The sequence below is a fragment of the Ceratotherium simum genome, chromosome 26, assembly GCF_057802395.1.
Source record: "Ceratotherium simum simum isolate JZ-2026a chromosome 26, ASM5780239v1, whole genome shotgun sequence".
Classification (NCBI taxonomy): Eukaryota; Metazoa; Chordata; class Mammalia; order Perissodactyla; family Rhinocerotidae; genus Ceratotherium; species Ceratotherium simum.
The window spans coordinates 1,417,444-1,432,253 of record NC_141925.1 but is presented as its reverse complement, the minus strand read 5'-3'; the positions used below and the strand labels follow the sequence as shown (position 1 = coordinate 1,432,253).

General features: G+C 53.7%; 1 protein-coding gene across 4 annotated transcripts in view; it reads left to right on the top strand.

Annotated features, from left to right (window-relative positions):
- CLCN7 (Cl-/H+ antiporter 7) overlaps positions 1–14,810 on the top strand; it is a 29,729-nt gene that overhangs the window by 1,395 nt on the left and 13,524 nt on the right. For 2 of the 4 annotated variants that reach the window (XM_087449346.1, XM_087449349.1), the window contains exons 2-9: positions 7,888–7,959; positions 11,115–11,186; positions 11,331–11,396; positions 11,960–12,097; positions 12,371–12,475; positions 13,194–13,274; positions 14,262–14,324; positions 14,444–14,527. In XM_087449346.1, the coding sequence (XP_087305472.1) occupies positions 7,888–7,959; positions 11,115–11,186; positions 11,331–11,396; positions 11,960–12,097; positions 12,371–12,475; positions 13,194–13,274; positions 14,262–14,324; positions 14,444–14,527 (681 nt within the window). Of the gene's footprint in view, positions 1–5; positions 110–7,887; positions 7,960–11,114; positions 11,187–11,330; positions 11,397–11,959; positions 12,098–12,370; positions 12,476–13,193; positions 13,275–14,261; positions 14,325–14,443; positions 14,528–14,810 lie in introns of those variants that run through there. The other 2 variants (XM_087449350.1, XM_087449348.1) reach the window with 2 other exon arrangements.

Below are 14,810 nucleotides of genomic sequence, written 5' to 3'. Positions count from 1 at the left end.
TTCATTATTTTTTTTCTCGGAACATTTCTGTTTCTTTTTCTCTCTTTTAAAAGAAAGTACTCTGAAGTCTATGAAGTAGAAGTGTAAAACTGGCTTTAAGGGTTGTCAGGTAAGGAGATTGGAAACTTTGAGGCTGAATTTGGGTTTATCTCAGGACTGGAGGTGCTTGTGGTTTCCCACTTCTCTTTTCAGATAGATACAGGAGTTGGCTTTTTTGGAAAGAGCCTCTTGCTCTCTTCTCTTAGAAAAGTCTTTGCAAGGTTTTTTGTTTCTTCTTTGTGTTTGATAACAACTGATTAGCTGCTCTTAAACAATTAAAAAGATAATTTATTGTGCACGTGCTCTGTGCCTGGGTGCATGCAGTTTGCCTGGGACACAGAGATGTGTGAAGCAGCTTCCTTCTTGCTGGCTCCAGGCTCCTGGAGAGACAGGTCAAGTGCTCTGTGAGGACTGTATGAGGAGCCCCAAGGGCAGGAGAGGTCACATTTGGATCCAGTCTTGAAGAGTGCAAGAGCCTCAGGCAGGCGGACAGATGGGAAAGGATAAAGGGAGTGTGTGTTTGGGACCCTGCAAGAGTTTGGAAAGTAAATCGGAGTGGGGGTTGGAGGCTGGGGGAGAGAGCCCGGGTCAGACCTGCAGGGGGCGGCTGCTGGCTTTGAATTTGGTTTTATCTCATGGAGAGCCCTGCGGGAGGTTGGAGATTCCAGTCTTAAAGAATCCTTAGCCAGCCTTGTGTGGACTGGTGGAATGAGGGGGACTGGAGGCATTTGTGCCAGGAGCACCGCTCTGGACCAACGGGGGTGTGTTCCACAGTCTCCTGTGCCTCTGGGTCGTCATCTGCCAGAGTTCATCTACGTACAGCACTGGGCCCGGGGCCTGTCACGGGCACAGGGCCTGCTGCAGGCACTGTTAGAAACAGCAGCACTAAAGTGATGGGTCGTCACTCATGCACACGTCCGTTGGGAGTGACCGAATTCCTTGATGCTGGCTTTCTTGGGGCCCACTGGGCCGAGTTCATGGTTAGGCTCAGGGGCACCCTAGTGCTGCAGCAGACAGCAGCTTGTAGACTGTTCTCAGTCCGGGACCTTTTGAACTAAAATGATGTTCTAGGCCAACAACCATCCTGCGAGAATGTTCTGGTAAACTGGACATGAGAGCCTGTCCTGGCCACCTCCTGGCCCTTTGGGGTTGCAGGATGTCCAGAGTTGGTGTCGTGGCCACCTCGGCATGGGCACAGCCTGCCAAGCACCTGAAGTAGCTGCTCTGGGCAGAGCTCCACTGCGTGGCTGCCCTGCCAGGCTGCTGAGTGCACTGTGGGGAGCAGGCGTGGCCCTGGGCAGGGTGGACGGTGGACGGGGACCAGATCAGACCATTCAGAGCCACCTGTGGGTTGCTCTTCCCTTCCTCAGGCCTCTGGGCCCATCGTGGCTGAGTGTGGGGTGATCGTGAGTTATCCAGTGAGTTGCTGCCCGTACGCTGCTGGAACAAGGAGAGGGTGAGGTCAGCCAGCAAGTCAGGGTCATGTGAGTGGGCAGTGGAGCATTTTGAGAACTTATAGGGGGAAATCTGAGCCAGAAATAGATGCTCAGGGGTAGGGGGTGGGTCTTTGCAATGTTTGTAGATGCAGGACCTTCCCAGGGACCTGTCTCCAGCTGAGACACCCAGTGGGGTAGAACTCTCAGGTTAGTGTTTAGAATGGTTCTGGGGATCTTGCTTCTCTGGGAACTGGGGTTACCCCTTGGGACTGTGTCCTGCCCTGGTGACCCGGAGCTCCAGACCACAGACTGCGAGTGCCAGGGAGGGGGTGCAAGGAAGGTGCAGGAGTGGGTCATCTGTCATCCCCACTGGCTCCTTGAGCTCTGCTCCATGTAAGTGAGTGCCTGTCTTTCTCCTATGAGGCTCCCAGCCCAAGGGGCAGCCCCTCCAGGAAATCCCTCTGCCTCAGGGTCCTCCCACTGTTCTCCCTCTCCATGCACCCACCCCCAGCCCCACTTTGTAGGGTCCAGGCCGGCCACCCAGCTCCCTCCCCAAGGGCTCCCTGAATCTGTCTCCCTCATCCCTCTAGTAGCGCACCTCTCTGGGGCCAGTGTGAGTGGGATAGAGCCACCACCCTCAAGCTCACAGTCTGGGGAGGCAGGCGAGGACGCAGGCACGGCTGGACAGTACAGAGAGCTGAGGGACGAGAGTGGGCCCGGACCCCATCAGAGGGTCCTGGGAGGCCCCCGGGCAGAGGCTGCAGTGTGTGCAAATCGAGGTGGCAGCAGCGGGGCTGTTCCCATCCAGGGTGATTCCTGCTGTCGTCCGCCTGCCTCTGCGTCTGCCTCTGCTCCTCTTCCCTCACGCTCAGCCTAAATGCTCCCCCTTGCCAGCCCAGTTTGGTGCAGACCGCTCCCTCTGGGTCCCCGTCAGCACCCCGGCAGCCTTTCTCACAGTTGACACTGCGTTGCTCATGGGCAGCTTGTTTCCTTTGCCTGTACGCCTCTGCCGGCAGCAGCCCTGTGTCCTCAGGGCTGAGCATGGGCCTGGCCGCTGTTAGAATGCAGAGCGGCAGACTGGGGTGGCAAATAGCCTTTACATTGTTTTTAGAATTTGTTTTAATTGTGGTAAAAACATATAACAAAGTTTATCATCTTAACTTTTTCTAAGTGTACAGTTCAGTACTGTTAAATACATTTACATTGTTGTGCAACCATCACCACCATTCATCCACAGAACTCTGCATCTTGCAAAACTGAAACTCTTTCCCCATTAAACGCTCACTTCCTATCCCCCTCCCCTGGCAACCACTAGTCTACTTCCTGTGTCTATAATTTTGACTATTCTAGGAACCTCATATAAATGGAATCATACAGCGTTTTTGTTTTTTTGTAACTGGCTTCTTTCTCTTAGTATAACGTCCTCAGGGTTCATCCATGTTGTAGCATATTGTAGAATTTCTTTCCTTTTTAAGGCCAAATAATATTCCATTGTATGAACATGCCATGTTAGGTTTATCCATTCATCTGTGAATGGACACTTGAGTTGCTTCCACCCCTTGGCTGTTTGTGAATAATGCTACTATGAACAATATCTGTGTGCAAATATCTCTTCAAGACCCTGCTTTCAATTCTTTTGGGTGTATACCCAGAAGTGGAATTGCTGGATCATATGGTAGTTCTATTTTTAATTTTTTGAGGAACCACCATACTGTTCTGCAGCAGCTGCACCATTTTACATTTCTGCCAGCTGTGCACAGGGTTTCAACTTCTCCACATCCTCACCAACACTTGTTATTCTCTGCTTTTTGATTCTGACCATCCTCATGGGTGTGAGGGGATATCTCATTGTGGTTTTGATTTGCATTTCTCTGATGATTAGTGATGTTGAGCGTGTTTTCATGTGCTTGGGCCATTTGTGTATATTCCTTTTTTTGTGTGTGTGAGGAAGATCAACCCTGAGCTAATATCCATGCCAGTCCTCCTCTTTTTTGTTTTTTTTGGTGAGGAGATCAGCCCTGTGCTAACATCTGCCAATCTTCCTCTTTTTTTTTTGCTGAGGAAGACTGGCCCTGGGCTAACATCCGTGCCCGTGTTCCTCCACTTTATATGGGACGCTGCCACAGCATGGCTTGCCAAGCAGTGCGTCAGTGCACGCCCGGGATCCGAACCGGCAAACCCTGGGCCGCCACAGTGGAGCGCGCGTGCTTAACTGCTTGCGCCACTGGGCTGGCCCCCTAATCCTCCTGTTTTCGCTGAGGAAGACTGGCCCTGGGCTAACATCTGTGCCCATCTTCCTCTGCTTTACATGGGATGCTGCCACAGTGTGGCCTGACAAGTGGTGTCTTGGTGCGCGCCCGAGATCCGAACCTGGGCCGCCAGCAACAGAGCACGCGCACTCAACCACTACATCACGGGGCCAGCTCCTGTGTATATTCTTTTGAGGAATGTTTATGCAAGTCCTTTGCCCATTTTTGAATTGGGTTGTTTGTTTTTTTGTTGTTGAGTTGTAGGAGTTCTGTATATATTCTGGATATTAACCCCCTGTCAGATACATGATTTGTAAATATTTTCTCCCATTTTGTAGGTTGCCTTTTCACTCTGTTGTTTCCTTTTTTTTTTTTTTTTGTGAGGAGGACCAGCCCTGAGCTAACATCCGATGCCAATCCTCCTCTTTTTTTGCTGAGGAAGACTGGCTCTGGGCTAACATCCATGCCCATCTTCCTCCACTTTATATGGGACGCCGCCACAGCATGGCTTAACAAGCGGTGCGTCGGTGCACACCCGGGATCTGAACCGGCGAACCCCGGGCCGCCACAGCGGAACGTGTGCACTTAACCACTTGCGCCACCGGGCCGGCCCCTGTTGTTTCCTTTGATGCATAGAAGTTTTTCGGTTTGATGTAGTACCATTTGCATATAAATTTTTAAAATTTTTAAAATAATTATGGAGGTACAGGAAGTTGAAAGACAGTCCAGAGAGTGCCTGTGTACCTTCCTCCAGTTTCCTCCAGTGGTTCCATCCTACGTAACTATAGCGCGGTGCTGAAACTGGGCACTGACGTTGGCGTAAGATGTGCACGTGTGCACGTGTGTCTGTGTGTCTAGTTCTTTGCTGTCATGTCACGCCTATAGATCTGTGTGAGCACTGCTGCAGTCAAGATACAGAGCATGTCCATCACTTCCAAGATTTCCCTTGTCCTACCTCTTATAGTGACACCCCTCACCTGATCTTTGCTCGTCTCTCCAGGTCTGACGTCGAGAATGGCAGGTCGGTGGAACCGCACAATGTGTAATCTTTGGGATTGACTGCTTTCACTCAGCACCCGCCCTGGAGATTTTGTCCAGGCTGTTGTGCATATCAGTAGTTTGAGGAACAACTAGTATTTAATTTAACTTTTGTTTAAGAAAAGAGAAAGAGGAGCTGGCCCGGTGACATAGTGGTTAAGTTCGCGTGCTCCGCTTCAGCAGCCTGGGGTTCTCAGGTTCTGATCCCAGGCGTGGACCCATGCACTGCTTTTCAAGCCATGCTGTGGCAGGCGTCCCACATAAAGTAGAGGAAGATGGGCATGGATGTTAGTCCAGGGCCAATCTTCCTCAGCAAAAAGAGGATTGGCAACAGATGTTAGCTGAGGGCTAATCTTCCTCAGCAAAAAAATAAATAAATTCTTGAAAAGAGAAAGAAACAGACACAACACCAAATATATGGCTGCAGGTAAATGGTTTTTTCATCACAAAAGATATTTCCTAAAAGATGCTCATCAAGTTGAGAAGAGACAGTAGAAACATAAAGATGCTGGAGGAGGGTGGGTGAGGGCCCAGCCCAGGCAGCCGTGGGGGGCGTGGTCAGGGCTTAGCCCCGCCCACCACCAGCCTTCATCTCCTGGTGCTGATGAGCATTCCCCATCCAAAACGTTGCTCTCTTGGTGCAGACCCACCTGGCATCCTCCTGGCCGCATGCTGTTGTCACTGGAGCGAGTGAGTGCTTGCCCATCCAGACCGTTCCTGCCCTGCCTCTCCTGAGGCAATGTGCGTGGTCACAGCCTAGCCCTCGGACTCTGTTAGGTGTCAAAGGATATGCTTTGTGGGGTTTGACTCTGGGCTGCCTTGGCACGGTGGGAGACTGCCTGATGGAGTTGAGCTTCTCTCATGATGTGATGGGTAAGATAAGATGCCCCTGCCTTTTTCTGGGGCTCCGTCTGTCAGGTCGGAGGACAGATCGATTTTCCCATTTTCTTTGCACGTTTGTACATTCGGTTCTGCCTTGCTGTTGCTCTGCTGGGTTTGTCCGTCTTTGTGCCCTATTTGCCTGGCTGGTCCATGTGTGTGGAGATGTCCCCGAGGGAGTGCATTTGGTGTGGCTGTGGTGAGGCTTGTGGCTGGTGCCCCCTTCCTGATCACACTGTCCTGTCTGGGGAGCAGAGGTTGCAGCCAGCCCTGGGCCACCTCCTGGTCAGCGTTCACTCAAGAGCTGGGATCCCTTCCTGGGCTAGTGCAGGCCCCCTGCCCTGCTTTTCTCATCGGATTCAGCAGTTTGGGGGCATTGCCAATTGTTTTTAAAAGAGGAAACAGGGCCGGCCCCGTGGCTTAGCGGTTAAGTGCGTGCGCTCTGCTACTGGCGGCCTGGGTTTGGATCCTGGGCGCGCACCAAGGCACCGCTTCTCCAGCCATGCTGAGGCCGTGTCCCACATACAGCAACTAGAAGGATGTGCAACTATGACACACAACTATCTACTGGGGCTTTGGGGAGGGGGGGAGAATAAAAGAGGAAACAACTGTGTTTCTCTCATTATTCACCTGTTGTACTGAGGTGTACCGTGTGTATGTAGAGAGAAGTGCACAGTCATGCGAGCGGAGCATGCGATTGTCACATGAACGTGTACCTCAGAGTTACCACCTGTTGTGGGGTGATGGTGGCCCCCAGAAGATCTGTCCACTCCTAGCCCTGAGAACCTGTGTATAGGTCCTTGTATGGAAATAGGATCTTTGCAGATGTGATCGAGTTAAGATGAGGTCGGACAGACGTAGAGTGGGCCCTGAGTCCAGTGACTGCTGTCCTCATCAGGGGAGGGAAATTTGGACACCAGCACACACAGGGAGGAGGCCGCATGATGACTGAAGCAGAGATGGGAGTGACGCGGCCACAAGCCAAGGACTCCTGAGGATTGCCAATGCCCTCAGAAGGTGGGAGGGGCAGGAAGGAGCCTCCCTGCACCCTTGAGAGGGAGCACTGCCTGCTGACACCTTGAAACTGGACTTCTGGCCTCCAGAGCTGGGAGAGAATAAATTTCTGCTGTTTTAAGCCACTTAGGCTGTGGGAATTGGTTACGGCAGCCCCAGAAGACTCAGGTACCCCCCCACCAGAGTCAGCCAGCATCCGCAAAGCCTCCTAGTGCCCCTCGCTTTTACTGCCCCCCCCCCCCAAGTAACCACGTGTGCAACACAGGTGAGGTTCACCTGACCTTCCACTTGCTGTGGTGGGATCGCCGTAGCTCTCTGGCTGGCACTCCTCGGGCCCATCTGGTGTCAGCAGTGGTTTGTTCCTGTCGTCGTAGCGTGGTTTGCCGCCGTGTGATTCTCCACTGCGTGTAGGGCTGCCAGATAAAATGGGGCGCCCAGCTACATTTGCCTTTCAGAGAAACAGTGAATAATATTTTAGTACAAGTGTGTGCCACGTGGTCTTTGGGGCCTACTTAGGCTAACACGTGACTCATTTCTCTGAAATGCAAGTGTAACTGGTGCTTGTATTTTCTTTCCTGGTCTTGGCCTCCACTGTGCCTGGGTAGCAGGCATAAAAGAAGTCACGCGCTTGGTTGTCAATCCTCTGTGGTTGACCTGCCCCCTGGGCCCAGGAGCACGGCCCCACTTTAGAGAGGGAGGGTCTTGGGGGCGCCCCTGCCCCAGGGGAGGAGGCACCTCTGACTGTGTGTCTGGAGGGCCAGCCTGGAGGCCTGGGACAGGTCCCCACCTGGCAGAGTCACTCAGTCTCATGATGGGGTGTGCACAAAAATGGGGGTTGTGGAGGGCCAGGGAACAGAAAGACTCCTGGAGGACGGGCCCCGGACCACCTAGATTTTCTAGGCTGAGGGTGGGGGGCCCGGGAGGACGCCAGCATGGTCCTGCAGCCCTGCGTTCTGGCTGGCGGGTGTCTTGTCTCCAGTCTCTGAAGCGCCGTGGAACAGGAGAGGACGGGGCCTCTGGGGTTGTGAAGGCCTGGGCTTCCGATCTGGAGGCCGGACTAATTGGTGACAGGCTGTGGGTGGTGGGGGCTGGCCTGAGGGTCCAGCACTGGCCCTGCTGGCGTCCCCCTTGTGGCTGGTGTGGGTCCGTGCTCCCCGGGCAGGGCCGGGTGGGGATGCACAGTGCCGCACGGCCCTGTGGCTAAGCCCCTGTGATTTCTCTTCTGCTTCTAGTCGCCCCGTTCTGTGTTTTTCCGGATTGGACAGATGAGCAACGTGGAGCTGGACGATGAGCTTCTGGACCCAGTGAGTGGTAGTCATGCCCCATTCCTGGAGCTCCCACTACATGGCAGGCTTATTCCCAGAAAGGATGAGTCTGCTCTTGTGGATCTGGGGCCTGGCAGAAGGCAGACGGTGAATGCCAAACATGAGGATGCCAGACGGTGGGCGGGCTGCGCAGAGCTTGGGGACAGACCTGGGCCATGCAGGGCTCAGGGAAGAATGACAAGCAGGCAGTGGACCCCTGAGCCAGGGAAGGCCATTCTGAGGGGCTGTATCGCTGAGGCCGAGCCAGATGAGTAGAAATGGGGGAAGTGTGTGTTAGGTGAGGAACGTTGAGCGTGCTGTGTGGAGGCGCAGGAAGCAGGCTAGGGAGGTGGGTGCTGTGGGTGGGAGAGGGGCCCAAGGTGGGCTGGAGGAGGGCTCTGGGGGCCGGGTGGGAGTGGGCATCTTGGGGGGGACCCTTGGAGAGCGGTGGTGCCTCCTCTCCTGCTCCTGTGCCAGGGCCGGACTGTCCTACAGCTAGCTGCCACGGAAACGTTCTCTGAGCCCCCTCCGCCAGACTTGCATTTGCCTTCTGCCTCCGGTTTCTCGTGGTTCTGATTTGCATTTCCCTGGTGATGTCGAGCATCTTTCCTGTGCCGATGGCTGTCTATATGTGTTTGGCGAAATGTCTATTCAGATCCTATGCTCATTTTTTAATCGAGTTGTATGTGTTTGGTAATCAAACTGTAAGAGTTCTTTATATACTTTGGACACAAATCGCTTATCAGATACATGATGGCAAAGACTTTCTCCTGCTCTGTGGGTTTCTTGCCACTTTCTGACAGCGTCCTCTGAAGCACAGAAGCTTTTCACGCTGATGAAGTCCAGCTTATCTGTTTTTTCTTTGGTTGCTTGTGCTTTTGGTGTCATATCTAAGAAAGCATTGCCTGACCCAACGTCACTAAGATTTACTCCTGTGTTTGCTTATAAGAGTTACGTGTGGTTAGATCTTTGATCCACTTTTCACAAGTTCTGTATATGGTTTACGGCGCGCATCCAGCCTTGTCCTTCTGCCTTGTGGACATCCAGTTCTCTCAGCACCATTTCCCAAGAAGACCGCTCTTTCCCTGATGCATTGTCTGGGCGCCTTGTGGAAAACCACTTGGCCGTAGATGTGAGGGTTTATTTCTGGGCTCTCAGTTGTCTTCTGTCCACCTGTCTGTCCTCGTGCCAGTGCCTCAGTGTCTGGATGACTAGAAACTAGGAAGTCTGAGTCTTCCAACTTCGTTCTGTTTCAAGGTTGTTTTGGCTGTTTGGGGTCCCTTGCATTTCCATGTGGATTTTAGGATCAGGTTGTCAATTTCTTCAACAACACCAGCTGGAATTTAGAGAGGGATTGCATTGAATCTTAATATTGCATCTTTCAGTCTATGAACACAGGATATTTTTCCGTTTATTTAGGTCTTCAGTTTTTTCCAACGTTTTGTAGTTTTCAGAGTACAAGTCTTATACTTCTTTTGTTAAATGTATTTTAGGAATAAAGTTTTTTTTATGTATTTTATCTTTGATGCTATTGTGGATAGAGTTGTTTTCTTAACTTCATTTTGTATAGTTCATTGCAAGCGCATAGAAATACATGTGACTTTTGTACATTGATCTCGTATCCTTCAGTCTTACTGAATGCGTTTGTCAGTTCTAATAGTTTTTTGTGTATTTGGGGCGATTTTCTGTATACTAGATCATGTCATCTACACATAGAGAGTTTCACTTCTTCCTTTCCATCTGGGTGCTCTTTGTTTCATTTTCTTGCCTAACTGCCCTTGTAGAACCTGCAGTGCAATGCTGAACAGCAGTGGTGAGAGTGGGCGGCTTTGTCTTCTTCCCGATTTGCAGTGGGGAAGCTTCAGTCTTTCACCATCGCTCATCAGATACATGATTGGCAGAGACTTTCTCCATAAAAGGAGAAAGTGTGATGTGACCTGTGGGTTTTCCTAGATGTCTTCATCAAGTCGAGCAGGTTCCCTCTGTTCCTGGTTTTATCGTGAAGTGGTGTTGGATTTTGTCAGATGCTTTTTCTGTGTCTGTTGAGATGATCGTGTGGATTTTGTCCTTTATGTTATTGAAATGGCATTGAACTGTTTCCATTTACAACACTTCTGACACCAAATGTGTTGGTTTTCTCTTCATTACCAGCTAATTCTCTGATTCTTCAGACACCACCTGAGTATCCTACAAGTCAGTTCATTCTGACACTATCTACCCAGAGTTAGCGCAGACCCCACAGGCTGAGAGCTCAGTCCCACAAGACCACCCCCACTTCAGACAATAGTCACAATTCCAGGTTGTCACCTGTGCTTCTGATCGACTGGCTATAAATCGGGGTTCCCATTGACCCCTCCTCTGGATCCATAACTTGCTAGAATGGCCCATAGAATTCAGGGAGACACTTTACATAACTGTTTACTGTTTATCATAAAGGATAGGACTGGGGAACAGCAGGTGGAGGAGACGCAGGGAAGGAGTGGGGAGGGGCGCGGAGCTTCCATGCTGCCCGGGAGCGCCGTCCCCCAGCACCTCCCACGGTCACCACCCCAGCAGCTCTCCAGACCCTCTCATTCCGGGTTTTTATGGTGATTAGCTCAGTCTCCAGCCTCTCCCCTCCCCAGAGGTCAGAGGTTGGGGGGTGGGGCTGAAAGTTCCAACCCTCCAATCACATGGTCAGTTCCCCTGACAACCAGCCTCCATCCTGAAGCTACCTAGGGGCCCCTAGCCCCCATCCATCTCATTAGTACACAGAAGACACTCTGTACTGCAGAGATGCTAAGGGTTTTAGGAACCGTGTGCCAGAACCTGGGACATAGACCAATAATACATTTTCCATCATACCACCATCATAGTACATTAACTGATTTTCCGGTGTTAAACCAACCTTACATTCCTGGGGTAAACCCGACTTGGCTTGGTGTTTCAGGCCCTGGTCTTCTGGCACCTTATTGAGGACTTTGTGTGTGTGTTCATGAAGGGTATATGTCTGTAGTCAGTTTCCTGTCTCGTGGTGTCCTTGTCTGGCTTTGAGGTCAGAAAAGTACCAACCTCGTGGGACGAGTGGGTATGTGCCCCCTCTTCTTCTTGTTTGGGCTTCATTCTTAAATGTGCTGAGTTGTCGAGTGTGTGGGTTCTGCCTCTTCCTTCCACAGGAGATGGACCCCCCTCAGCCTTTCCCCAAGGAGATCCCACACAATGAGAAGCTCCTGTCCCTCAAGTACGAGGTGGGCCTCCTCCCTTTGTACTCCTGCCCCATGTGGCCCCTGGCACTTTATCCCCTCTCTCCCCTCCACCCCTACCCGCTGCCTGATGTGAACCTGGAGTGTCAGGTCAGTGGTCAGTGTTGTCTCTTCCATCCTGGTCTGCAGAGCTTGGACTATGACAACAGTGAGAACCAGCTGTTCCTGGAGGAGGAGAGGCGGATCAACCACATGGTGAGTCTGGGGCCCAGCAGCCCAGGCTGCTGCCTCAGAGGTGTCCCCATGGCCTTTGACCGTGGTGCGGTGTCCTCGGAGCACGTGCCCCGCTCTGCACTGCCCTGGTGACCGAAGGGCTGGCCTGGTGGTGCTCTCCGGCCCAAGTGCAGCAATGCATCGCCTCCATCTCCCGCCCCTCCTTGGTCCTCGATCCTCCTGCCTCAGATTTTGGTGTGTGTCTTGGAGCGAGAGACACCTGATGCCTAGTACAGGAAACCATGTGTGTCACTTGGTTATGACTTAGAAGGCTGTTCTTAGAGATGTCAGCTGTGGGGTCCAGAATGTCAGCAGCTGATTATGAATTGGTTGGGGAAGGTGTGGGATGTCACACGCACACTCCATTGTCTCCGAGACATTGACAAGAGGCCACCTTTGTAGAACTTGGGGGTCCCGAGTGCAGCACGCAGTGTGTGGTGGCGGCCAGCAGAATTCCAGGGGCCAGTCACGCCGTGACGAGAGCAGCCTGTGACTGGAGATCTCGCCACCACACCCACTTCTGACTGGTGCCTTCCCCCCGGCAGGCCTTCCGGACGGTGGAGATCAAGCGCTGGGTCATCTGCGCCATGATCGGGATTCTCACAGGCCTTGTGGCCTGCTTCATTGACATTGTGGTGGAGAACTTGGCTGGCCTGAAGTACAGGGTCGTCAAGGACAATATCCTTTGTCTGTGACCGTGTGGCACAGAGTGACCTAGCGGGAGCAGCCCCCGGCCTGTTGTGTTTGCCGTCCAGTTGCGGGAGGCGTGCCTGAGGGGACAGCTCTGTCCTGGTTGGACTGTGGAATGTCTCTGAGCTGTGCGGTGAACGCATGACCCCCAGGGGCTCTGGGGCAGCTTCACACCCGGGCGGGTGCTCCAGGCCCAGAAGGCGGGGCCACGGGGGCGTGGTGCCCGGTGGTAAAGCCGCAGTCATCCTTGATGAGCCCCAGATATCGACAGGTTCACGGAGAAGGGCGGGCTGTCCTTGTCCCTTGTGCTGTGGGCCGCACTGAACGCCGCATTCGTGTTCATAGGCTCTGTGATCGTCGCCTTCATAGAGGTACGAATGGCCACGAGGAGGCTGTGGTGGGAGTCGCCTGGTGGGTAGGAACTCCTCCAGCTCACCCACCCGCAGCTTCTGCCAGTGAGCTTCCCACTGTCAGACTGCGTGCGGTGGACCCCTCTGGTGCCAACGCTAAACTGTTGAGTCAAAACAACAAACACACCTGGCCCTCGTCACCCCCGACCTTGGGGTGCTGCCCCTGTCCACCCTGCTACAGGTTCCTGCCCCATGCCGTGAGGACACGTCTAGGGGGTGCCCCTGGCCTCAGACCCTCCTAGGGTGCTCCTCCGTTCCGGGACTTCTCTCGTAAGCCCTTCCTATGGCCTGCATCTTTCTTTGCTTCTGCCTTGTCGTGGGGTGTTGAAGGAAGAAGGGGCAGCATCCAGAAGCTTCTCTTTGGGGTCCAGTGTGGTGCCCCCTCAGAGGAGTGAGGAGCTCTGGCCCCTCTCAGGTGGTGCGTGACATGTGCCTCCCGTCCATCCAGGAGGAGTGTCCCCTCCCTGCGTCTTTGGGGGACACTGGGCCTCCTTTCATCTCCACCCTGACTTCCTCCCGTGTCCCACAGTGTGCGCTCCCCCAGGGGTCGCTCTGCATCTGGGGGGGGGAGTGAAAAGTCCCTTCTCTAGGTGGCCCGTCCCCCCATCTCGGGCCCTGTGTGGCTGTGGCAGCTCACCCAGCACAGCCCAGCTCAGTGTTCACCTCTCTCTCCTTCCAGCCGGTTGCTGCTGGCAGCGGGATCCCCCAGATCAAGTGTTTCCTCAACGGGGTGAAGATCCCCCATGTAGTGCGGCTCAAGGTAAGGCGCAGGGGGTGACCTCTGGCTGGAAGCTTGGTGCTCAGCTCGGGGTTTCTTTGCTGAGGTCGGGGCGTTTCGTTTGCCCACCTGCACCTCCACATTCTCCCGGACCCATTTCGCGTGCTGCTGATGAGCGTGTGCAGGGATGTGCTGATGGTTTTTATGTAAATTTTCTTTGGAAAGTGGTACAAACTTTCTCTTGTGCATGTTGAATGAGGCAGAAGTGCTTTGCTGTGCGTGTGTTGTGATCACAGCCGTGTAGAACGTGTGTGAGTTCTGGCTGGTGGGTGGCGGCTCACGAGGAGAGCCGTGGGGAGTGATAGACTTCAGGGCGTTCTTCCTTTTTTCAAACTCTTCCTGAATACCCATTATCCTTAGTATTCTCGGAGGCCCTGATTCCCAGAGGGTTGGGAAGTCACGGTTCCTCCTGCGGCTGTCTCCAGGTGTGCGGTCAGCGTGCCTCGGCCTAGGATTTGCGGGTGGCTTCTCTCCTGCCCCTGCCTGGGGAGGGGGTGCCCCCAGGGGTGGGATTCAGTAGGGCCGGTGGACACAATCTAGGGGAGCAGAGCGGCCTCGGGGTGAGGGCTGTGCTCAGTTCCCTGCAGCAGAAGAGCGGAGTGGACGTTGGGGCTGCTGGGAGTGGCGTCTGACCTGTAGGAGCCAGAGTAGGTAGCCAGGCGGTGGGCAGGGACTAAGGAGAGTGCTGGGTGAGGAGGTGCCCCTGGAGTGTGAAGAGGGGCGCCATCACCGCTTTGTTCACGTACTGCACACAGCTACTCAGTAGAGAAAGTCTGAAGATACAGGAAGGCAGGAAAGAATGGGCCGGAAGCCCACCACCACCGACACACTGAGGTGCGCTGCCCTCTGTGCACCTGTCTGGTGCTCTCCTGTCTGGGCTGTGCTTCACATGTGCCGTTTTGTTGCTCAGCATCTTGGACTGTGTCTGGCCTTCCCCAGACGCTTGACATGTCTTCCTTTGTGTTCCAGACTCTGGTGATCAAGGTGTGTGGTGTGATCCTGTCCGTGGTGGGAGGACTGGCCGTGGGAAAGGTAATGGAGTGTGTGGCGCTGCCCTAGCCTGAGTCCCTCTGTGTGCCACACGGGACCCATGGTCAATTTGTTCTCTGTGAGGTCATGCTCATCTGCGTGTGGCCGTCCTGTCCTTCCAGGAGGGGCCGATGATTCACTCAGGCTCCGTGATTGCTGCTGGGGTGTCCCAGGGGAGGTCAACGTCGCTGAAGCGAGATTTCAAGGTGAGTCCTCCCTCCTGATGTGGATGATGACCATGAGGGTGAGCGTGAACACCCCTGGGAGGGCCGGCGCCCCTCCTGCTCTGTGCAGGCGTGCTCTCCCAGGACCTATACTTGACATCGCATCTGAGGGTCTCCCCGGCGTCCTATCCTGGGGGCTTTCCTGGGTCCTGACCAAGGAGTCCGCTCAGCCTGATTCTGGGTGTTTCGTGGGGTTGTGCATTTCCTGCAGGGGAGGTCTGTAGCTGTTAACAGCTTCTTAAAGGACTCTAACCAAGAAACACGT